Genomic DNA, 24,488 nt, shown 5'->3' on the forward strand with positions numbered 1-24,488 from the left:
TGGGAAGAAAGTGAAAACATTTAAAAGCCCTTTCTACGTAGTTTCACAACGCTTTCATTGTTGGTGCACCAAGAATTACCATGGTAAAAGTGTCAAGTCATGTCCCATCACTGCTGTCTTAAACCTTCACAGAACACAGTGATGGAAATGAAATATTATGGGTTTAAGCTAACAAAAATGGTCAAGAAATATCCAGGTCATATACTACTGTTTGGGGGCAGTAAGAGTTTTACTTTATAGAAAAAAAGATATACTTTTATGAAATTGATCAAAAGGAACAGGAGAGACATGGTTATAAAAGATTTCTATTTAAAATAAATGCTGTTCTTTTGAACTTTCTATTCATCAACTAATCCTGAAAAAATTTATCACGGTTTACACAAAATTATGAAGCAGCACAACGGTTTAACATTGATAATAAATGTTTCTTGAGCAGCAAATCACATATATTAAAATTATTTCTGAAGGATCATGATGTGACTGGAGTAATGGCTGCTGAAAATTCATGAGAAAATTATGTTTTAAAATATTATTTTAAAGTGTAATAATTCACAATATTACTTTTTTTTTTATCAAATAAATGCAGACTTGGTGAGCATAAGAGACTTCTTTCAAAAACATTAAAAGAGTCTATTTCACTCCTAAACAAGAAATGTTAATCATGTTAAAGTCTATTTAATTGCAATTAAGATTCCTCTCATTGTGAAATTTTCAAAATTAAGCATATTATAGTAATGTGAAAAAGTGGAAACCGGGCATTTTCAAGAATATTCACAGGAATATTTTACTGTATTTGTTGGTTTAAGTAAAAAACAAAAACATTTTACAGTAATAACAATAGCATATTTTCATACATTACAGTATTGATGATTTGGGGGAAAACGTGCTAAAATGTCACCATGTGAAAAAGTTAATGGTCTTAAAAAGGCTACGTTTTTATTTCAGGGTGTATTATGAACTGGACTTTCTTCATGAGATCCACCTTCACACTAAACACAAAGTGATCTACCAGTAAGGGAAAACAGAATATTATTGTAAAATAGGGCCAGCTAGTCGGCGCCAATGGCCTCGTGGTCAGTGTGCCGATATGTAGCGCCTTTGCGCTCGGGCGGCCCGAGTTCGAGTTCCGGCTCGTGGACCTTTCCCGATCCCATCCCCCGTCTCTATCCCACCTAGTTTCCTGTCATCTCTCTACTGTCCTGTCACAATAAAAGGAAAATCATCTAAAATATGGCCAGCTTAAGTCTATAGAGAGAAGAGCAATAATATTAGCTCAGTGGTTGACAGCCTGGAAAGTGTGAATGAAGCAACACATAGTTACAGAAACTAAATGATAGCAGTTTTATTCATGGATGCTACTCTTGGATAAAGAAAATTAAGACTCTTCAACATCAGACAATGCTGGTTTGGTCTGTTTGTTTAAACCAAATGCAATGTATCCTCATTTTGTACAATCAAATTGTTTTTTTTTGTTTTTTTTACATCTCATAAGGTACACTATGTACACAATGTGAACACTCTTCAGCATAAGACGTCATCTAACAATCTCACAAACTGAATTTGAGCATTCAGCCCTGTAGATATGATAGGAAATTTCAAGTAATTTCATATAAAAAAATAGAGCATTTCATTTTGCCTCTGAAAAAAAGTTGTCTAAAAATACAATGTGTGAACAGCATTAGAAATGCATAGAACAATTTCAGATCCTGCTGCTTTTTCCAACAAAACAAAAAGCTAAAAAAAAAAAAAAAGACAAAATAGGTCCAATGAAATTAAAACCAAATCCAAACCATGGCGATGCGCTGTCCTCTTGATATTATTGAGCTTCATCCACTGATATAGTGCTGGTGTGTGCTGTTGTTCGGAGTGGAGAAACCTTCTTGAGGAGTTCATGCTGTAAACAGCTTTTAAAAACATAGGGGTGGATGGGAGAGGATTATGGGATGGAGATCTTTTGCAGAGGTTGCCATGGAGTTAGATGTCACTGGTTGTTCTCGCTCTGTCAATATAAATCACAGAATGCAAAGTCAAATATGTTATATTTCAAATCACAATGTTAAAAAGGGTTTCTTCACCCAAAAATGAAAATGAAACATTTACTCGCCCTCATTTTGTTCTAAACCTGCATGACTTTCATCTATGGAACACAAAGAAGAACTTTAGCAGAGTTCTTCTTGTTCCCTAATGGGAAGTTCCAAAAATACGGTCAAACGACATAACTATCTGAATAACATCTAATTCTGAAGCAGGTTTTACAACCCAGTATTAGGCTGCGATTACACTGGCACAAAATACAATTTTCAGATTTTTTTTTATTCCCATCTGATACATATCAGACACGTATCAACACAAAAATCTGCTTTTTTCACATCCGTTCTGGACATATGACCTACGTCTAAACACGTATATGTGATTCTCTTTGGAATTTCAAGCCACGACAAGGCGAAGGCGACACATTTGCCCACAACGATAGTTTTTTAATGTCGTAATATGAAGCAGACGTGCCTCTATGCACTTGCACTAAACTGCTTTTTTATTGAGGTGGAAAGTTTATATATATATAGTTAAGAAATTGCACACACACAGAAATATTCAGGAGCATAGAAACTGCCTTGTGAATTTTATAAATAAAGCACTTTCGCTACTGAAAGCTACATTATATTTCTCAGCAACACGATAACCTCACTGTTTTTGTAATTAAACTCATAGTTTCTCTATTACATACGCCCTGTTTACACCTGGTATTAAGATGCGTTTTGGTCGATCAGATCACAAGTAGATGAGGGAGAGACATTCCCGTTTACACATGTTGTCTTAAAGGATTAGTTCACCCCAAAATGAAAATTTCCTAAGAATTTACTCATCCCAATGCCATCCAAGATATCCATGTCTTTCTTTCCTCAGTGGGAGAGAAATTATGTTTTATATTTTTCTTCTAACAATGGACTTCATTAGTTACCATCGTTTTTAAGTCCAAATCAATGCAGTTTCAAAAGTCTTTGAAGTGTTTAAACGGGCTGTACGCGATCACAGCTGAAGAAGAGGTTGTTATCTAGCGAAATGATATATATATATATATATATATATATATACACATATACTCACCTAAAGGATAATTAGGAACACCTGTTCAATTTCTCATTAATGCAATTATCTAATCAACCAATCACATGGCAGTTGCTTCAATGCATTTAGGGGTGTGGTCCTGGTCAAGACAATCTCCTGAACTCCAAACTGAATGTCAGAATGGGAAAGAAAGGTGATTTAAGCAATTTTGAGCGTGGCATGGTTGTTGGTGCCAGACGGGCCGGTCTGAGTATTTCACAATCTGCTCAGTTACTGGGATTTTCACGCACAACCATTTCTAGGGTTTACAAAGAATGGAGTGAAAAGGGAAAAACATCCAGTATGCAGCAGTCCTGTGGGCGAAAATGCCTTGTTGATGCTAGAGGTCAGAGGAGAATGGGCCGACTGATTCAAGCTGATAGAAGAGCAACTTTGACTGAAATAACCACTCGTTACAATCGAGGTATGCAGCAAAGCATTTGTGAAGCCACAACACGCACAACCTTGAGGCGGATGGGCTACAACAGCAGAAGACCCCACCGGGTACCACTCATCTCCACTACAAATAGGAAAAAGAGGCTACAATTTGCACGAACTCACCAAAATTGGACAGTTGAAGACTGGAAAAATGTTGCCTGGTCTGATGAGTCTCGATTTCTGTTGAGACATTCAGATGGTAGAGTCAGAATTTGGCGTAAACAGAATGAGAACATGGATCCATCATGCCTTATTACCACTGTGCAGGCTGGTGGTGGTGGTGTAATGGTGTGGGGGATGTTTTCTTGGCACACTTTAGGCCCCTTAGTGCCAATTGGGCATCGTTTAAATGCCACGGCCTACCTGAGCATTGTTTCTGACCATGTCCATCCCTTTATGACCACCATGTACCCATCCTCTGATGGCTACTTCCAGCAGGATAATGCACCATGTCACAAAGCTCGAATCATTTCAAATTGGTTTCTTGAACATGACAATGAGTTCACTGTACTAAAATGGCCCCCACAGTCACCAGATCTCAACCCAATAGAGCATCTTTGGGATGTGGTGGAATGGGAGCTCCGTACCCTGGATGTGCATCCCACAAATCTCCAACAACTGCAAGATGCTATCCTATCAATATGGGCCAACATTTCTAAAGAATGCTTTCAGCACCTTGTTGAATCAATGCCACATAGAATTAAGGCAGTTCTGAAGGCGAAAGGGGGTCAAACACAGTATTAGTATGGTGTTCCTAATAATCATTTAGGTGAGTGTATATATATTATATATATATATATATATATATATATATAAATATATATTTATATTTATAATTTATAGACTTTTTACCTTCAATAGTTCGGCTCGTCATCACGTTGAAAGGTCACGCCGGCGCCGGCAGAAGTACCGCCCCACTGTTTACAATGCGACCGTACGTAGGAGGATAGTTCAAATAGTATTGTTTGCTATTATATATATAGTAATAGTATTCAGTGAATATGAATATGAATAGTATATGAATAACATTCTGATGAATATGAATAGTAGTTCAAATAGTATTGCCGACGCTGGCGTGACCTTTCAACGTGATGACGTAGTTCCCTGTCCGTTTGTTGATCAGCTCAATCCGAACTATTGAAGGTAAAAAGTCTATAAATTATATATATTTTTTGAAAATGACCTATCGTTTCGCTAGATAACAACCTCTTCTTCAGCTGTGATCGCGTACAGCCCGTTTAAACACTTCAAAGACTTTTGAAACTGCATTGATTTGGACTTAAAAAATTCCATTGTTAGAAGAAAAATCCAGAAATGTTTCCCTCAAAAAACATAATTTCTCTCCCACTGAGGAAAGATAGACATGGATATCTTGGATGGCATTGGGGTGAGTAAATTATTAGGAAATTTTCATTTTGGGGTGAACTAATCCTTTAATCCGTCTCTTTTGTCCACTTTCGACCACTTCTGTCCTGATTTCTTCGAGGGGAGGGTCTATGGGCGGTTAAATGTATGGGCTTATTTAGATCGAAAGGATCGATATAATAAGCTCACCTAATTTACACATGAACACGAAGGAGACGATGGAAAAACATTAAGACTGCTCTGATAGCCACAAGACCACGCTGAATGCTGTGAGTGCGTGTTAGAAAACAGGAATGGTCAGAGAACATTGTGCTAGGTACATTTTTCGTCTTCAAACCAAACTTGGCTCTTCAGCCGACAAAGTTTAAATCTCGTCTGGTTAGCGCGCTTCCTGTAATGTTTACACATTAGGTCAGTAGATGGAGAACATGTGGACTTTTATGGCTGCATTTAACCACATGAACATCTAAACTACAAAAGCAATCCAATCTAATGCGTTTTCGACTACCTCTGGAAGTTGTCGAAAGTGGGCAAGCTCAAAATGTTCTAGACCCCCTTTACACCTGTATTTAGCATTGTCCACTTGTGATCTGATCGACCAAAACACATCTTAATACCAGGGCCATAGAGATGCTGTACAGACACAGGTAATTCACACTCAATCTCTCTCTCTCGTTAATTAATTTGATAATAAATGTAATCTCACCCCCCTACTTTATTTCACTTCAGAATTCTAGATCTTTACCATTTTTAATTACCGTTATTTTCCGGTCTATATCCATTCAGTCAGATTTTGTACTACAAACATCTATGACAACTTACCCATGCTGGGAAATAATCATGGTACTACCCGACATGAATTATATAAATAATTGTAATAGCATGGCCATTCAAAACCTGAGGGTTAATCATGTCGCATAGTAAAACTATCAACAACAACAGAATCATTTTTGGCGGGGATTAATGTAAACACAGATATCGGATACCAGTCGTATCTAAAGTGAATATAAACAGGCGGGACCAAGTAAAATTCGGATATGGTCAAAAGATCTAAATCTGTGCATTAAGATTTGCAGTGTAAACGCAACCTTAGGTGTGATAAGCGGCTTTTATCATGAAAATGAAAATACGTGTAAATGAAATACGACATCAGACTGACATAATATTTGCATGCATTGCGCGGCTAACCTTAAAATGTGTTCCATGATATAAATTCTTGTGGCAATACATTTCTGCTGCAAGAGTAAATGACAGAATTTTCATTTTTTGGGTGATCCCTTTAAATAGCACATTCAATATATATGCAATATCTTTCACTGATTGACAGTCTATTAGGAAATAAATGGTAGTTAATATCCCAACATGCAGCAGGGGCATTAACAACCAGGACCAAGCTCTTATTACTGTGACAAAATTACATTCAATATTGGTATATTGTTCCCTGCTCCTCCTTCACCCCTTTTGCTAAAAAATAACTAAAAATTATGTTATTGTTGTCCAATTTTATCTTTTAGCGTTTTTAAACATTTTAACATTTTTCAAGGAAAGTCCCCTGGTTGATAATCACTGGTTAAGACTATTTTGTCTATCTTTAGCCATCTGACTGATACAAATATTTATCCACTGGTATTTATTTATCCATCCAATGACAAATAATTAGTGGGTTCATTTCACACTTGCATCACATTGTTGCAATTCCAATGATGTGATTAACAAAATATTGCAAACCTGAGTGTGATAAAGGGGGGCATGAAAGTGTGAGTGAGGGAAGTTTTATTATTATTATACATGCATCTTTTTTGGTCAGACTCAGAATGGCAGAATTAAACAAAAATATACATGAAAAGTAAAGAAATAAAATCTACTTTAGTGTCACACAATTAACCAAGCAAAACACACTCTCAGCTCAGTCTGCAGAAACATACCAGTGCTGCACGCAAACCACACACCCACAAAATTTGAGAAATATTGCACTGAAGCTGTGCGAAGAACTAAAGAACTCTGCCGCATTTCAATATAGAAGAACCATCAGGTTTAAGGCTCAACACAAATCCATGGCCCTCAAAAGACTTAAGTTTCTGTTTACATTTGGTTTAAATCTCATTCAAGTAGTAAAGGCGAATGTCTAAATCTGAGGAAAAAAGCAAAAACATCACACCATGCTGAAGCTCAGTCTTAAAACGCCAACAGCCACGGCCATAAGAACAGCAGCAAGCTCCAAACCAGCATGTCACAGCACACAAGGCTCGTGTCTGGCTCTCACGTACAGCCTGGGGAATTTGAGGAGCCCGGTCAAGCTTGTTTTGTACAAAAATCCTGCAGATGCGCCGTTTCTGCCTCATTGTTTCCCAACAGGGCAGCACTCGCTGTGTCACGTACAGCAAATACAGCCCAGACTGAAACCATAATATAAGACACAAACAAGCCTCAACACAACGCTGACCTGACCCCATATGACCTCTTTACACTTACAAAATTGCTGAAGGCTGAATCTAAAAATAAGAAATGACATGTTAACTAAGGAAAATTAAGACTATTTTAAAATTTTACATCCCCCCCCCCAAATTATCATTAGTGTAATGTAAAAAAAATCTAACTTTAACATGTAAGTAATGATGTATTTTAAACGCAATAATACATTTGTAAAGTACAGTTGTAAGTAAAGATCATAGTAGTATTTGTTATACTGAAATTAATTTTATTACACGAAAACATTGTATTACAGTGTATTACAATAATGAGCATTTAAGGGAGAATCTGCTTGTCATGAAAATGTCACAATGCAAAAAAATCGTAGTTTTTTTAAATAGGCCATCAGATTAGCTCAGTCTGATTCCATCAGCATCCCACTAGCCTACTCAAATCTGAAATCTTGCCGTCTTCTGTCAAGAGATCTGTCCTACTCACCAATTTATGATGGTGGATATTATAAACTTGTACAAAATAAATAATCCAAAATAATTATCTGCTATCATATTGGCCAACACGTCTATACAATTTATTATTCTATTATATGAAGATATAGTATTATCAGTGATGCCAGTTGGACTCGCATATTACAGTAAGTTCTGGCACACACAGACATTACAAAGGCACACGAAATCACCACTCAAATCTCTCCTTGGGCAGATGCCACATATCAAACAGAGTAAAGAACAGCTGTACACTGATCCGCACTGGTGTAACTGCGCTGCTTCTGCAGGTGCTGTTAAATCACAATACAACAGAGATATTTTGTGACATGAGTCTGCAAAAGGCTTGGTCTCTGAATGTCCCAAAAGACTAAATAGAAACTTAAAAGTCTAGTAAGGCCACCTGCATCTGAGACACTAAATACCAAATGACATTATGAGAACTGAGTGGGTTGAAGATCTGTGAGATTATATGACATTACATACACATGATCAGACATGCTGAAATTGTTCAGGGAGTCAGTGAAAAGCAGAGCACAATAAAAATCACATTCCTTCCAGACAGACAGTTTCACCTTTTTCTTTTCTTATCAGGGTCGTTGATCCTGGGTTTTGTCTGTTTCTGAGTCTTCTGGATGGGGTTGGACATTTTCTCATCTCTTGGTCTTTTGTGACCACTGAAGAGAGAAAAGAGTGAATATAACATGACAATGTGTTAACAGTGTTCTAACAAGGTACTAGGCAAGTCTCATTTCCAGTAAAAAGTATTTTTCTATTCACAGCCTATCAGAATATAATAGACGTTTAAAATAGGCTAATAGACTTAATGGCATTCCCCAGTAGGCAGGGCTCCCCAGCACGACAACAGAAATGAAAAAGTAAAACAATGTGACAATGACTTGTCGCATGTTGCTTGTGGCTGCATGTTGTTTGGACAAAACCTAAATATGGATATGGAAGAGATAAGACTTCATGGTGTTTGCCTTAAGTTTCAATCTATTAATTTAGGACACAAATTTGGTGAATCTCACGGAAATCTAGTCCAGTTCAAAATTTACCCCAAAATCAAAAGGAAAAAATAAATAAATAAGAAAAATATTTAGCACTAAAAAAAATAGAGTTTCTGCGATACCAGTGGCACCTTGCGGAATTACGAAAATACAGCTAATTTCGCGAACCGCTTTTGCACCTTCCCAACTCTCAAACATCACAAATACAGCTCTTTACGGGTGTTTGTGAAGGCAAGGTATAGACTACTTTCAATAAAATGTCCAACATATTAGGAATACTTTTAGCTGTATTGCCATGTGTCATGAGTAAGCAATTGAGTATGCTAATTAGGGATGTGCACGAATATTCGAATTTTCGAATATTCGATCTGTAATTATTATTCGAAAAATAAAATACTATTCGAATTTTATCGAATTTATGAAGCCGTAAATACTTTGCGGGTCGTGAATCGAATCCCTGATAAATCCCAAGCACTAACTCGCAGTTATAATTAAATGCACTGGGTGGCACTGTGGCGCATGTTTAACAAGTTGTTTGTATTTGATCATAATGCCGTTGTCTGCCTCGCGAAGTTTGGAATTACTAGTCGAAAATGAGGTTACTAAATGATTTTACAAAATGGAATTACTTTTGATCAAATTAATTTATTAATCTGGAGTTATAATATCATCACTACAATGAGAAATCACATGAAATCCAAACAGCAGTCGACTGAGGAAAGACAGCTGTCTATCATTGCATCACGACTGCAGGTAAGCGCAGCTGTAGTGCGAGTGATCCGAGATTATAACTTATCTAATAGTAAAATTATATTGAGGTATATTCTTCCTTTAAGTTTTCTTTGAGAGAGAGGTTTAAGAACAGAAAACGCAAAGTGCTGTTAGAAACTTAGAACTAGAACACCGTTATCTTTGTTTCTCTGAAACGTCTGTCAGCGCAGCGCGTTTTCTCACTCGAGCATAAATTGCTCGCGGCGTCCCTCCATGTGGATATTATTGTTTTTCTCAACATAAACGTGAAACAATATAAACACGATGATCATATGCTGACTCGAGTGTATGTGTACGTTCTGTACGATAACTGGCGCAATCTGCTACTCTGCTTTATTAGGCGTTTTTTTCCGTTCGCGCTGCTTGAGCTTATATCCTTTTGTTCTTATATTTTTTTGTTTACACATAGGCCTACTGCTTAATGTTTTCAATTAAAAGAAAACTTTAACACATGTTGTAAGCTTGTTGTGTATATTGCCTAATCGCTTCTTCAGAAATGGTGACAAAACGTTAAAAAAAATTACCTTAAAAAATAACGTATTTTTCGTTAAACGTCATTTAAATAAACGAATATTCGAATTTTATGAGCCCGAATATTCGAATGCAATATTTTTGAAAAATGCCCATCCCTAATGCTAATAACACTGTCTAGAGCGAATGCGAACGTCTCGCTTATAATAAACCCATCCAACGTATCTGCACTGGCCCAGGCATATTTTTTTACATGGTATGCCAAATCTGTTTGAATAAGCACATTTTGCAAATGCCTCCAGATACTGTAATTTACAGTTTTTAGTATGAAAGTTTGACACTAAACATTCTTACAGTAAATTAAAATAATTGTAAAACATTGATTTTAAGTAATAACGTGGTATTATTTTTAAGTAATACCACAATGTATAAATGGTTTTAATAAAATTAATATTTTTCAAATTATAGTAATTAAAATCAAATTAAAGTTTGCTGGGAAATGTGCTTGTCTTGAAAAAAACCCACGAACAACGCAAAAAAGTAAATGGTCTAATATGCCTTGTTTTCTTAAAGATAAATTATATTTCTTAGTCCTTTTTTTGGGTGAAATATGACTTTGACATGTTCTTGACAGATTTTGTAAGATTTATCCAATTATACAAGGAAATCAGTAATCCAACCATTCTAAAACATTAAAATGGTACAATAATCCTGGGACTCATTTGCCAACCAAATCCAGAATCTGAAATCATGCTTGCTGATTCCTTTTTGGCCACATGCAGTTTTGGAAAAACTTCGTTAAATCAAAAATATACAACAAACTTGTTACATACATTGTTCGAGCATCTCTGTCTGGTTCTTTATTGGGGGTCTCTAGGCCTGTTTTCTTGCTTGTTTTTGAGTCCATCCCATCCTCCAGACGAGACAGCTTGCTGCCATTGTAGCGTTCTGTGCATTTAGGAGGCTGAGGCGGCGGGGGAGACTCAGATAGGGGCTCCTGGTCCTCTCTAGAGAGCTCTCGCCATTGTTTCTGCACACAGCCATAGAAAAGTCATAAACAAACACAGTAAGTCTAAACCAAGGACCAGTTACTGGTGATTCTGCTTAAAATACTGGTGATAACATGCCTGCACAGAGGAGTCTCCCATAATGTACTTGGCACCTTCCAGCACAGCCATGTATGAGAAACGCAGCTGGTCGGGGGTCTGAATCAAACCCATCCGATACTTCCTCATTTCTAAAAGAATCTTTTTGATGTCCACATCCAATGGGTCTTTTCTCTTGTCCATCTGAACACATCAGTGATAGAGGAAAAACAGTGGTTAATTAACTCTAAGTCTGAGTGGGAGACAAATGGAAAAAAGAACAATATATACTCCAAACTCATGAGAATATAATACCGCAGAGTAGTGTTGCACGGTGTACCGATACTTCAAAAGTATCGCGATACTCGGAAATGAAAAACGTCACGATACCTAAATTTATCAGTATCGATACTTAACCCCCCCCCCCCCCCCCCCTATCTGGACGTCTGTTTTTTTTCCTGAAGCACGCAGCAAAGAACCTGCCGCTGTCAGTGTCATGTGACAAAACACTACAGCGAGATGGCTGCATGTGCGAGCACAAGTGGTCCACATCGTAGAAAAAGATGACGCGAGGAGTGACACATGGAAGTACTTTGCCTACCTTGCTCTGTTGCACGGTGCACCGATACTTCAAAAGTAAATTGGAAATTAAAAACGTCACGATTCCTAAATGTATTAGTATCGATACTTCTAAGAATGACCGCGTTCCAGATTTGTAAGGCCGGCGACACACTGGCTGCGTGGCGTGTCCATTTTTATTTCGGCCTGCGAAATAAAATAACTGCCTGCGTGACACACGCGTCTCAGGCGCAGCTCGAGACGCGCGGAAAACCCATGCATGCCAGAAATAGAACCGACGCCTATTTTTCACGCGACACGCAAGCGTTTCCAGGCAAAATAGAATAGGGAAAGATGTTTCTATGTCATTTTGACACGAATACATATTAATAAATTACATTTTGATGTTTGAAAGTCTCTAGGTTTTGACATAAATACAATATAAATGTAATTAAAAAAAATATTATTGATTTTCAAATATTGCACCTCTCAATACAGAACGAAATATTCTGTAGCCTATTTTGCCGTCAAGTGCATCAACACTGCCGACGGTGTCTTTGCTGCTATATATTTATGTTTAACATGAAGTATAGGCCTTCCACAACTCTCTCCCCATATGTCAAATATATCACCAATGAGGCTTATCATATGTTACCAATATTAAACATTGTTTAATATAATCGCTGTTCATATTTTTATTCAAAGTTCAGAATCAAGATAAAGTTATTACTGGTAACTCTTATGTTTCTTATGATAAATGAGATAATGCTGCTAAATTTATTTATTTATTTTTACCTTGAATGTCATTGCTCTAATTTATTTTTTATATTTTGATATTTCATATTTTGTTCAAATGTTTAATATATCTGCTGTTCATATGTTCATTTATTAGTGTGTTATATGATTAGAATGTTGTCCCGGTTTTAAAATAAAGCACAGCAATGATATTTGAGAGTGTTTCTCCCTTTTCAGGAAAAGTATCGAAAAAGTATCGAAATCGCAATACTTGACTTGGTATCGGTATCGAAACAATAATTTTGGTATCGTGACAACACTACCGCAGAGTATAACTTTTGATGTGGCACCACCATCGCGTATATGTTGTCTAATCATGAGACTCACAAAAAAACATGATAGTTAAAATCCTGTAGGCTCCTAGTTTTAGAGATCCAACTCACCAAGACTAGACAAGTGTCTACCAGAGAGAACGTTCCAGATCGCCCAATTCCTGCACTGCAGTGGACCACTGCTGGACCATGGTCCATCCCGAGGGAACCAGACTCTCTCACCTTAAGCAGGAAATTCAGAAAGCTGGCTGGGGATTCTGGGACGCCAAAATCAGGCCATGTGGTATAATGAAAGTGATAAATCTCTCTTCTCTCCCCCGTCTAAGTGGATACAATTAATAAAAAATAAAAAAAACAGACAAGAAAAGTATAAGATATTAGAATTGCTAAAAGCATAGAATTGAAATTAAAATCTGCCAAATAATCTGATAGAAAACGCATTCTGTGAGCATGAATGTGATTTTCAGTGGTCAATGTGAGAAACTTACATTTGCATTCTGGAGTTCCAGCACTCTGGTGGTGTAATATGACTTGACGTCCTCTGACACTAGTGTTACCACAAAGCGTGTGTCACGGAAGGACATCTCTCGTTCTTCTTGTGTCGGCCAATATTGTGCACACTTTTCCTGCATTACGGAACGTGTGGAAATAATGAAATGTAGAAGCAGATTTAGAACATTTCTTTTATTTAAATCAAGTGGTAAAAACTTCCTGATATAAAAATTGTTTTAAAACCTAAAAGAGGGTCTACTATGTCCAAAAACAAATGAACATGTGATAGTTATTTGAGTTAACTGGCCAAACTTAGAATGTCCAAAATTAGGATTTGCCATTTATAAAGAGTTTCAGTTACACACCCACTAACAGCATTTATTACAGAATATACAGTGATCATTAGGGCAATGACAAATAAAAATGATATGAGTCGAAGATAAAAATCTAGTTAAAATGTATGTGCTAATTGATGTACAAAAAAATGTGCAAGCATAATCTTTGCAATGCATTCAGAAAGTAAAAAAAAAAAAAAGTTAATTTTAAATCAGTTCATCATTTAGCCATTAAATCATGGTAATTATAAAATGTATGAATTGCATTTTTTTAAAATAGTTTTAGTAAATGACCAGATCTGAAAAAAACAACAACAACCTAAAGATACTTAAAGTTAGGCCTTTCCAAAATATCTGTCATATTATCCTATTGTGAAATATATGTATTAATAGTATAAAAGGAAAACACTACATTGCTTAAAATGCCACCAACCCACTCAAACTGCACATGGACTCATTTCTAATGAAGTGTTATTTAAAATACCTCAATGTCATACAAAAATAAACAGGATGGCACTTCAGCTGTAACATTATTTGGTTGTTGGTTGTCAAGGCAACATTTCTTATTTTGTATTAAATTTTTTCATCTAATATTTATGTTTTATTTCAATTTTAGAAAACTAGTTTTAATAATCTTAACAGCGCTATATCTTCTGCAGTGTCTTCATTGTCTTAGTTCTTTAAGATACTACTTACTTTCTAATATGAATTAAGATTTAACATTTTATTGTTGTCTGAATGAGTGTGGAGGCTGAAAGCGTGGTGCTTTCAAAGAGAAAAAGTTTAGATCAATGATGTTTACCGAGCCTTTTTCTATTACTCTGTTGAGCATGATAACTGCTTTGGTCTTCTGCTCCCAGATCATCAGCCAAAAGTGACCACAGGTGTTTCTCAGAGGACCCTGAAATTAGAGAAACACACACAAAGTTTGAAAAGAAGAAGGGATGGGCCACAATGGTCACAAGAATATGGTTTATGTAATAGCTCCTTAAAGGTATAGTTCACCCAAAAAATGAAAATTCCGTCATCATTTACTCACCCTCAAGTTGTTCCAAACCTGTATGAATTTCTTTCTTCTGTTGAACACAAAAGATGATATTTTAAAGTACTTTGGTAACCAAACAGTTGATGGACCCCATTGACTTCCATAGTATGGGGGGAAAAGGTTCAATGGGGGAAGTCAATGGGGCCCATAAACTGTTTGGTCAAAATATCCTTTTTATGTTTCACATCAAGAAATTCATACAGGCTTGAAACAACTTGAGGGTGAGGAAAGAATGACCACATTAAAATTTTTTGGTGACCTATCCCTTTAAGCAATATGAACCCAACTTTATATTTTCAGGCTTTCTTAAGATGACATTTCAAATACCGCCATACTGCGGTACAATTGCTGTATCTATACAATGGCCACAAAGAGCGATATATAGAGTGTATTGAGAGTGGACCTCTATTAACTGCACACCCTTCTTACTAATAACTAATTTTATAACACAACAATAAATAACATAACATATATATAATAAAACTATCTTTAATATTGCAAAAAACATGTACAGACCTATGATTTCCGCAATGAGGATGGAATCATGGTATCCAGTTACAAATGGAACTTAAGGTCCTTTCACACTGAGCGCGATGCGATAAAGCTACGCGAATCGCAGACGGACGGAGCTTTCACACTGAACGCGAAACGATTGATCGCCTTCAGCTAATTCACGCCTGCACAATAGGTGGGGCCGACTGACAATATATTTTTCCTCATGTATGCATCTCGTATGTTTTCCCATTTGATTTTAACCTTGTCCGCTGCACAACACACAACAGTAAATTAAAATAAATAAAATTTGGTACTACACAGAAACCATCATGGAGTGTGTTTAATAACTTCCGACTGCGATCTAAAGTGGATTTTGATTTTTTTTTTAAAAGGGAATATGTGCATTATGTGTAGTGTTTTATAATACACTGAACAGCATTTCTCATTTCAAAGTTTCATTATGGGGCGACGGGGAAAAACAAAAATCGGCACACTGGTCGAAAAAGAAAATCTTGCTTTGTTGCGCTGAGATTGATTGCGCTTGTATGAATAGCTCCATGGATCTATTGTTTCGATTGTTTCAGCGTCTGCCATCTCACTATACGAGGACATGGACACATGAACTTCATCGGCAGAGCTGCTTTGAGAGTCACTTCACATGCATTTCATTTGATAAAACTATCGTCATATCATATACACACAAACTCAAAGGTCTTCACAACAACCTGTCAAAATAAAAGTTGGGTATAACTTGAAGAAATCACAACAGAAACATATTACACACAGCATGCACAGTAGAGTATTCTTCAAGTAATAATAATAATACAGTTTAATAAAACACAGAACCAGAAAGGTCTTCATTACAACCTGGCAAAATAAAAGTTCAGTCTAACTTGAAGAAATTATAAAATAAATTGCACAGTAAAATGTACTTAGAGTAATAATAATCAAATCTATTAAAACATTATTTCAAGGGAACATCACACAAGTTTTCATATGTGTTTTAATTTAAGCCAAAAAATTAAAGGAATTATTACATTTTCATTTGATTGCATTTTAAGATGCATTTAAGAAATTGTTAGTTTTATAAATTGATTTGATTACCACCATTACAGAGTAAATTTGTATTTGTCCTTACAATGTTTTTAAATTCTCTGTACTCCTGACAGTAAAATAAGCCACAAAAAAAACAACAACAAAAAACAACAAAAGGATATACTGTGAAACCAACAGAATCTTAAAAAATACCGTGATACAAATTTTTGGTCAAACTGCCCAGCACTAACCTCTAGTTGTTAGCAATGCAAAATCACTAAATGCCAAAAAGTCTGGCACACCTACACATTTGTAAAAAATAAAAATTCAAACCAAAACCGAATCTCAAATGGCTGACTAATGTATTTTAGAACTTGTGACCTTTGAAATGCTACCCACACAAATTGGTTGGTAATAGACGTGCGTAAAACCTACCACCTGCCTACATCATCCTGTAGTAACATCAATGTAAAGCAACTGCCAGCGGAGTGAAGATAGCCAATGGTGTTGAATCTAGAGGAGTAACACACAGGTTTTTTACTAAGAACTGCTATTTTGTGTGCCTGAGAAAAGCCATTTCACCACAGGATTCTCCAGGGATCGTCCCTGCAATTAGTCTACCGAAAATAGCTTTAGACAAAAAGTGCCTGCTTAAGGCAACTTAATCACAACCTAAAAGCAAAAGCTTTCTAATATTGAAAACTAGAGCTGCACGATTAATCATAAAAAGTTTGCGATCTTGATTTAAACCCTCTTATTTCAAAATGACAACGGTTCAGCAAGATGCCTATTAAACCTTTGACAAAATCACACCAGAACATCCAGATCTGCGTTGGCACTGCTGTTGACCCAGAAAAAGCAGTTGTCACGAATAGGTATGAAACAGCTTCACCAACAGTCTTTTCAACCACACAGTATCATTATTTCTGTTACAAATATTCACATGATCAGAGAAGTACTGGAATAAAAGTTTATAGTCTATGGTAGAACAAAGTCTATGGTAGAACAAATGTCGGCTAGAGAGAGATCAAAATAGAACAAATCACATTTTAAAGGTAACTTGGAGCTTATAATATTGATTGCATCGATCACATCGTTGACACTAGGTGGCAACAAGTGACTTAAAAAGTGTATTGTTTAAAGGGGTCATATAATGGTACATGCACTTTTACAAGTTGATTGTACTGAAAAGTGTGTTGGCAGTGCCTGTACACAACCATCATATAATGATAAAAATCCATCCAGTGATTTTTTTTTTATCTCCTTATGTTTTCCCATCTCAAATCAAGCCGTTCGACCGTGTGACGTCACACGGTCGGACGCCCCTCTCACGACTGTTAATTGACAGCAGCGTTTCAACACAGACCCGCCCTCGCTCGTGAGCGAGCTGTCTGTCATCATAGTCCGCCATTGTTGATACGCTGGAGCAGAATGGCGTCTAAGCGATTGTGGTGTTCTGTTCTTGGGTGTAATAAGGCACACAGCAGTCATTTTGATGTTCCTAAATCCGAACCGCTGAAGACGCAGTGGCTGAGTTTTGTTTTCGAAGGGAATATTCCCCACCAGGGCCTGAAATTAACACCCGACCACACGCCAAATGCGGGTGAATTCTGCAATTGGCGGGTAACACTGTCAATCTACCTGCCACATTGGCAGGCAGCCAATGAGAATCGACCCTTCGCGGGGAGTTTGATTGACAGGCGATCTGGCCAATCATAATCCGCCGAATCCGCCTTTTTTTTTGTCCGACAAAGCAGTCACGAGAGTTCAACGTTGGAGGATTTGAACTTGAAAAAACGGAGTGTACTGAGTAAGCCTACTGATATCTTTCCGCAGTTAAAACTACATTCCTTCTTATGTTCATTCATGTTTATTTGATGCAATAAATTAACTAGAAGGAAGAGATGATCGGTTCACGAGCAGCTTTAACTTGAGGCACCACAGCGATCTGTCAAGATACATTACAGAGCCACAAAACGGTATTGTCTAAATTTCTTTAAAAATGACCAAATTTTAACATTGAGACTTTGTTTAATATCAAAAGTAACCACTGTCTTGTCTGTCAGCGTGTTGTCAGTGTCCTCTCTGCTGCGCGATGTGTTTTTCATTGCGTGAGATCATGGTTTGGCGTGAGCGCGGTGTAGCTTGTCGGACATAGCAACAGTAACTAAAGTGGCGAAGGTTTTATTTTTGTTGTGTTTTTTTTTTGTTTTTTTTTTTAACTGTTGTTCTTTGACATTCAAACGAAGTTGTATGTTTCGTTGGATTTTAGCTAAAAATGTGGCGGCACATTACTGGAGTAAAGAAAGCATCTGTGAAAGCAGCGCAGTTTGAGTGTTTCGGAACGTATATGTGATCGGAGAGAAAGATGCGTCTTCTCTGACTACGTTTGAATGTGTGAGTTGTATTAAACTGTTGGTGAGATGAGATGAGATAATGCAACGCTGACATAGGCTACAGTACAATGACAGTTGCACAGATGTTGTGTCCAAATGTCCGGTAGCCTACCCGGTAACTTTACCAGTAATAACAATATTAATTTAGTTCTGCTTAACGGTTCCTGAACGCTGTAACTAACAGCTGCCCAGCAATCAACACAGCCGCGTGTGATTTGTTTACATACGAGCTGCACTAGGTCTATATGTATTCTAAGAGTTATTATTACTTGTTGTATGGGTCTCGTTAATAACTTGACAGCACTTAAAATGTGCATTCTTACAAGTTAAAGAACAAATGTTTGTGCAATTCCTTTTTTTTTCACCTTTTATGAGGCCAAAAAAAAAAAAAAAAACCTGGCTGGTAAAAAGTCACTGTGGCGGGTGGTCAAAAAAGTTAACTTCAGGCCCTGTTCCCCACGATCAACGTCAATGCTTTCATGTTTGCGCGAATCATTTCACACACCAGACTGCTTTACAAACGAGGGACAGTATAAAGCTGGTTTTGCTAAGAAGCTGCTCCTGAAAAAAGGATCGGTACCAACTATTCGTGTTCCTGCTGTACCTCCAGAAGAAGTGAGTGTAACGTTTTATTAACCTTTATATTAATCTTTGCAAATCGCTAGCACGCTTCATGATGAATGCGGCTAAGGTTTACACTCAGGGTACATTACGGCAAGTTTTCTATGTACGACGTTCTCAATATAATTCATAATCCCACGTTTATAATGAACAACGCGTTATGGTTATTATGTTATTACAAACTGTGTACGCAGGTGTTAAAGTTAACGTGGTAACACTACACTAAGCTTACTTTAATTGTCGAACTTCTTCGGGGCCGTCATCTTGTTCCGGGTCCGACTCCGGTTCAAATTGATACGGTTGGTTGCACAGATGACTACTTTGGACTTCGACCGAAAACAGGATGTAAATACAGGTATTTTCGCTGGCTGAATTATTATCATTTTTATTCATTTCTTTCACATCTACTGCAGTCAGATTCACCGTGTTCACTCTAAATAAACTCACTCACATGGCTGTGCACTTGTAATGACAAATCAAGGATGTTAAAGCAGGCTAAACGCAGGTTTAAAACCTGCCCCATTGAAGTCAACAGGGTGCAAATTTTAAAGGGATAGTTCACAAACCGCTACGGTTTCGTTCCAATGAACTGCAGTAGCGAAGGCGACATCTAGTGTATACATCTATACCCGCCAGCGGGCGGGTATAGATATATACACTAGATGTCGCTTGGCTACGGTTTCGTTCCAATGAACTGCAGTAGACAAGGCGACATCTATGTATATATCTATACCCGCCCGCGCCGTCAGATCATTTGGACGTGTGCTGTTTTCAAGAGATAACAACGATATAAATACTGTTCGTTTTCTCACACAAACCGCTCGTTTCGTGTCTTAGGCCATCAATGTGTACTTATGATGGGGAATTGTTTAATTTGGACGATGGGGAATTGTTTTAATTTGGACTCTGTGCTTGTGTTTTGAGCCAGTGACCATCGACCTGCATTATATGACTGACAGACAAGAACGGTTTGACCTAAAAATATCAAAATTGAAACTACTGCGGAAACAAAGACACCTACATCTTGGATGCCCTTGAGGTAAGCTAAAACATATCAAAAATTAATTTCAAAGTGAACTATCCCTTTAAAAAGAGGATAACACGGTGTAGGCAACACCGATTTTTGTCGTTGTTCTCTGTACTGACAGCACTCCAAATGTACAAAAAAATGAGCTCAATGTTAAAATTGACCGGAGTTCTCCTTTAAGTGCTCTGTGAACGGTGTTAAAGGTTTCTATTTACATTGTGTAATGTAACCAATCACAGACATATCTGTTGTGTGCATAAACGCAATGGGCAGTTGTTTAATTTAGTCAGAATCCACTCAAACGGCTGCTTTTTTTGTTCAGCATTCTCGCATATCCTTTTAATATAACCAACAAAGTATAAACACGATGTCAATAAGAGATTCATCGCACAGCTTTATTGATTATAACAGGAGTGTTCGCATGAGTGCAGCTGTGAGTACCTCGCATTGTAATTGACAGCTTCAGTGATTGGCAGTGATCTTTGCTCACTTTTTCTGTATATATATTTTTCATGTGGCTAACTACACATAGCAAAGTTTCTGGATACAACTGTATTTTAATACAGACTGACAGTGAAAAACCATAGCACTGAACAAAACAGTCTGATACTGAAATGTGCCTTATTGCTTGATTGTTAACCGTTGCTTAAATTTATTTACTTCAGTAACAGCTTCATGAAATGTAATAATAACATTAGGCCATTTCATGATTCCTGTTCTTCTGTTCTGTCCCTAAATTTAAAACATCTTAAAAAAAAGGACTTTTGTTACACCATTTAGGATATGTAATACATTAACAGCCTTAAATTTGATAAAACTGAACTGAAGAGTTTTTAAGGACCCACGGGAACCTTGTCAGCTCCGCATCTTTGGAGCTCCAAGAGTAAATTTAATGGTCTGGGTGGAGTTTACTTACCTGGGTAAGTATGTATCTTCTCTGGGCTTCTTCCATAACCACCAGGCTGGCATTGATGTAGTCATTTTCTGTGTTTTCTAATTTCACCCGACTGTGGTCAACTAATAAGTTTGGAAAAAAAGGGAAACAATGTCGAATGCAATATTAAAGACGCTACATTACATGATGAGAAGCATCATGCCTAGAACCTAGGCGAACCTGACATTACTTACATGGGCTCACGTCTCTGTATCTGTTTCTATTGCGATTCTCTGGATACTTGGCCACTTTGAAAGCACACTCGTGTGACTGGTTGCGGATTTCCTGAAAAAGAAATAAATGCAAAGCTTCAAAACAACAGTTAAATTAGGTTATCATTACTGAGTAATTATTAATTCGATTCATCAAGTTTCATTTCAGTTCATTTCCCAAGTCAACTGCCCATGTCGGGAAACACAGGACAGGAAAAGCAAGTTTAAAGAGAAATTAGCTGATCATGTCGATTTTGACTGCTTCCAGAAATAGTAACATAATATTACTGGAAACGTTAATCAAGGAAGCAACAAGTTTGTTTAGTTAAGACAAACTCACTCAACAACAACCTACATTTATGAGGGCTATAAAAATATGCTTGTTTATTTAGCACTACAGGAGTGAAAGTTTAGAAATCCAGTTAAAAGTTTTTAATACTTCTTTGTTCAAGAGTGTATAGGATACTAATGTATGTGAAGAATAATACAGGGCAGTTGGATTTATAAGACTGTACTGTTTTTTTATGTTTACGGATGACATTTAGTCAATGATATTAGGAAAACGTAACAGTTGCTGTTTACAGTAAATAAACGTGTTTAGGTCAGAAATAGCTAACAGCTGTTATTCGTATAACATTCACGGTGGGAATGTTACATTGTTGTCATTATATGTCTGCCCCAAAACCTTGTGTTCCCTAACAAGACAGCATTTTTGTCGTTAATACACGTTAAAACGTTTTGATTTCATTCTCAGCCTACACTGTGTTTTTCTGATTAACAAGTATATTCATATATATATATATATATAAAAAAGTTAAACAAACAGACTCAGTTAGTTCCCAAACATGATGTCTAGATAGGCAGTTTATTGGATTCTGAGATACAGCTAAGTTAAGTTACAGTTTCACTCACAACACTTCAGTTTACATCAGAACAACCACCATAACATCCTGGTTTTGCAGCTTCACTTTCATTTGATCCCCATTTCAACAACAGTAAAAACGAAGAACAGTGAGAGCACACTAAATTGAAGTTAAAAAAGAGACAGATAAAGGATATAAAATGACATTTCTCTAACGGCTAACGGTAGATTGCGTGGCTCATTAGCATGCTAGCTGACTTAGCTTCACTTACTAAATAAAGGTTCTGCCAGCGGCCCTCTGAATCTATGTCCTCAAACTCCTGCTCCATATCTCCGTCAATTCCTTCCGCTTTAAGCTTGTTTTTTTTTTTTTTTATTAAGAATGAACGTCACAACTGTAGAAATCACTCATTTCTCGTCCTCACACTGAACCGTCAGAGAGTCTGTCAGTGTTTGTCCGTGTCGCTGACATTTGCGACGAGAAGCTCAGTGCTCTGCGCATGCGAGGCGAGGAGGAGAGCGGCGCTGGTCTGCTCATGCGCATTTCGCTTCAAAGCTTCCAAGATTTCGTAGCATGGCGACCATGTCGAACATTTTTACATTTGTTGGACAATTTTTTCATATATACTTTTATTTTATTTTATTTTTTTATATATGTGTGATGCTCACTACTCAATTATAATTTAAACAAAACAAACAATATATAAAATAACATAATATAATATTATAATATGAAAATATATTTTAAATGTGTAGGCTACTTAATACATTTAGAATAAGGCATTTTACAATATAGTCTTCTGTATTCAGCAAAGGAAAGATATGCATGTGCTTAGATAAGTGTCAGTTCAGTTTTAAGTGAGATGAACATGTAACTGCTGAATACCAGATATTTCAGACACGAAGATGTTCATCTGAATATACAGTATACACTCACCTAAAGGATTATTAGGAACACCATACTAATACTGTGTTTGACCCCCTTTCGCCTTCAGAACTGCCTTAATTCTATGTGGCATTGATTCAACAAGGTGCTGAAAGCATTCTTTAGAAATGTTGGCCCATATTGATAGGATAGCATCTTGCAGTTGATGGAGATTTGTGGGATGCACATCCAGGGCACGAAGCTCCCGTTCCACCACATCCCAAAGATGCTCTATTGGGTTGAGATCTGGTGACTGCGGGGGCCATTTTAGTACAGTGAACTCATTGTCATGTTCAAGAAACCAATTTGAAATGATTCGAGCTTTGTGACATGGTGCATTATCCTGCTGGAAGTAGCCATCAGAGGATGGGTACATGGTGGTCATAAAGGGATGGACATGGTCAGAAACAATGCTCAGGTAGGCCGTGGCATTTAAACGATGCCCAATTGGCACTAAGGGGCCTAAAGTGTGCCAAGAAAACATCCCCCACACCATTACACCACCACCACCAGCCTGCACAGTGGTAACAAGGCATGATGGATCCATGTTCTCATTCTGTTTACGTCAAATTCTGACTCTACCATCTGAATGTCTCAACAGACCAGGCAACATTTTTCCAGTCTTCAACTGTCCAATTTTGGTGAGCTCGTGCAAATTGTAGCCTCTTTTTCCTATTTGTAGTGGAGATGAGTGGTACCCGGTGGGGTCTTCTGCTAGCCCATCCGCCTCAAGGTTGTGCGTGTTGTGGCTTCACAAATGCTTTGCTGCATACCTCGGTTGTAACGAGTGGTTATTTCAGTCAAAGTTGCTCTTCTATCAGCTGGAATCAGTCGGCCCATTCTCCTCTGACCTCTAGCATTAACAAGGCATTTTCGCCCACAGGACTGCCGCATACTGGATGTTTTTCCCTTTTCACACCATTCTTTGTAAACCCTAGAAATGGTTGTGCGTGAAAATCCCAGTAACTGAGCAGATTGTGAAATACAATATTTTCAAATGTACCTTAAAATGTGCAAAAGTAGGACACCGTCTGATAGTGGTTGGCATATTATTCCAGTTATTCACTGCTATTGCAGAAAAAGCTGAACAACCAAAATTAGCTATAGTATTTAACAAATTCAAAAATGAAAAACTTTGAATTTATGATGGAGAATCGTAATTTATCATGGACCTTGCACTTGTGCTATTTCCTGCAGAATGTCTGAATCATCTATTGAACTTCTTACAAAGTAGACTGAACAGATAAATGGAAAGCCAATCCTAAACACCCGGACAGAGAGGCTGAATGAGGCCTGTACTCTGTGGAGGAGGGTTATTGTGTCAGAA

General features: G+C 37.2%; 1 protein-coding gene across 2 annotated transcripts; it reads right to left on the reverse strand.

Annotated features, from left to right (window-relative positions):
* Positions 1-1,317: 1,317 nt before the first annotated feature.
* ptpn2b (protein tyrosine phosphatase non-receptor type 2b) lies at positions 1,318-22,778 on the reverse strand. Of its 2 annotated transcripts, XM_084423297.1 has the most exons (11): positions 22,509-22,768; positions 21,357-21,447; positions 21,145-21,245; positions 14,412-14,510; positions 13,271-13,408; positions 12,894-13,103; positions 11,200-11,361; positions 10,906-11,102; positions 8,396-8,497; positions 3,667-3,723; positions 1,318-1,999 (listed from the first exon to the last, which is right to left on the reverse strand). In XM_084423297.1, coding segments are annotated over exons 1-11 (1,215 nt in total). In that variant the 5' UTR covers positions 22,566-22,768; the 3' UTR covers positions 1,318-1,998. The 2 variants fall into 2 exon arrangements, with proteins under 2 accessions (XP_084279423.1, XP_084279424.1); XM_084423298.1 differs by lacking the exon at positions 3,667-3,723 and having other exon boundaries at positions 22,509-22,778.
* Positions 22,779-24,488: the final 1,710 nt, after the last annotated feature.

This window comes from Rutilus rutilus, assembly GCF_951802725.1.
Source record: "Rutilus rutilus genome assembly, chromosome: 11".
NCBI classification, from domain to species: Eukaryota; Metazoa; Chordata; class Actinopteri; order Cypriniformes; family Leuciscidae; genus Rutilus; species Rutilus rutilus.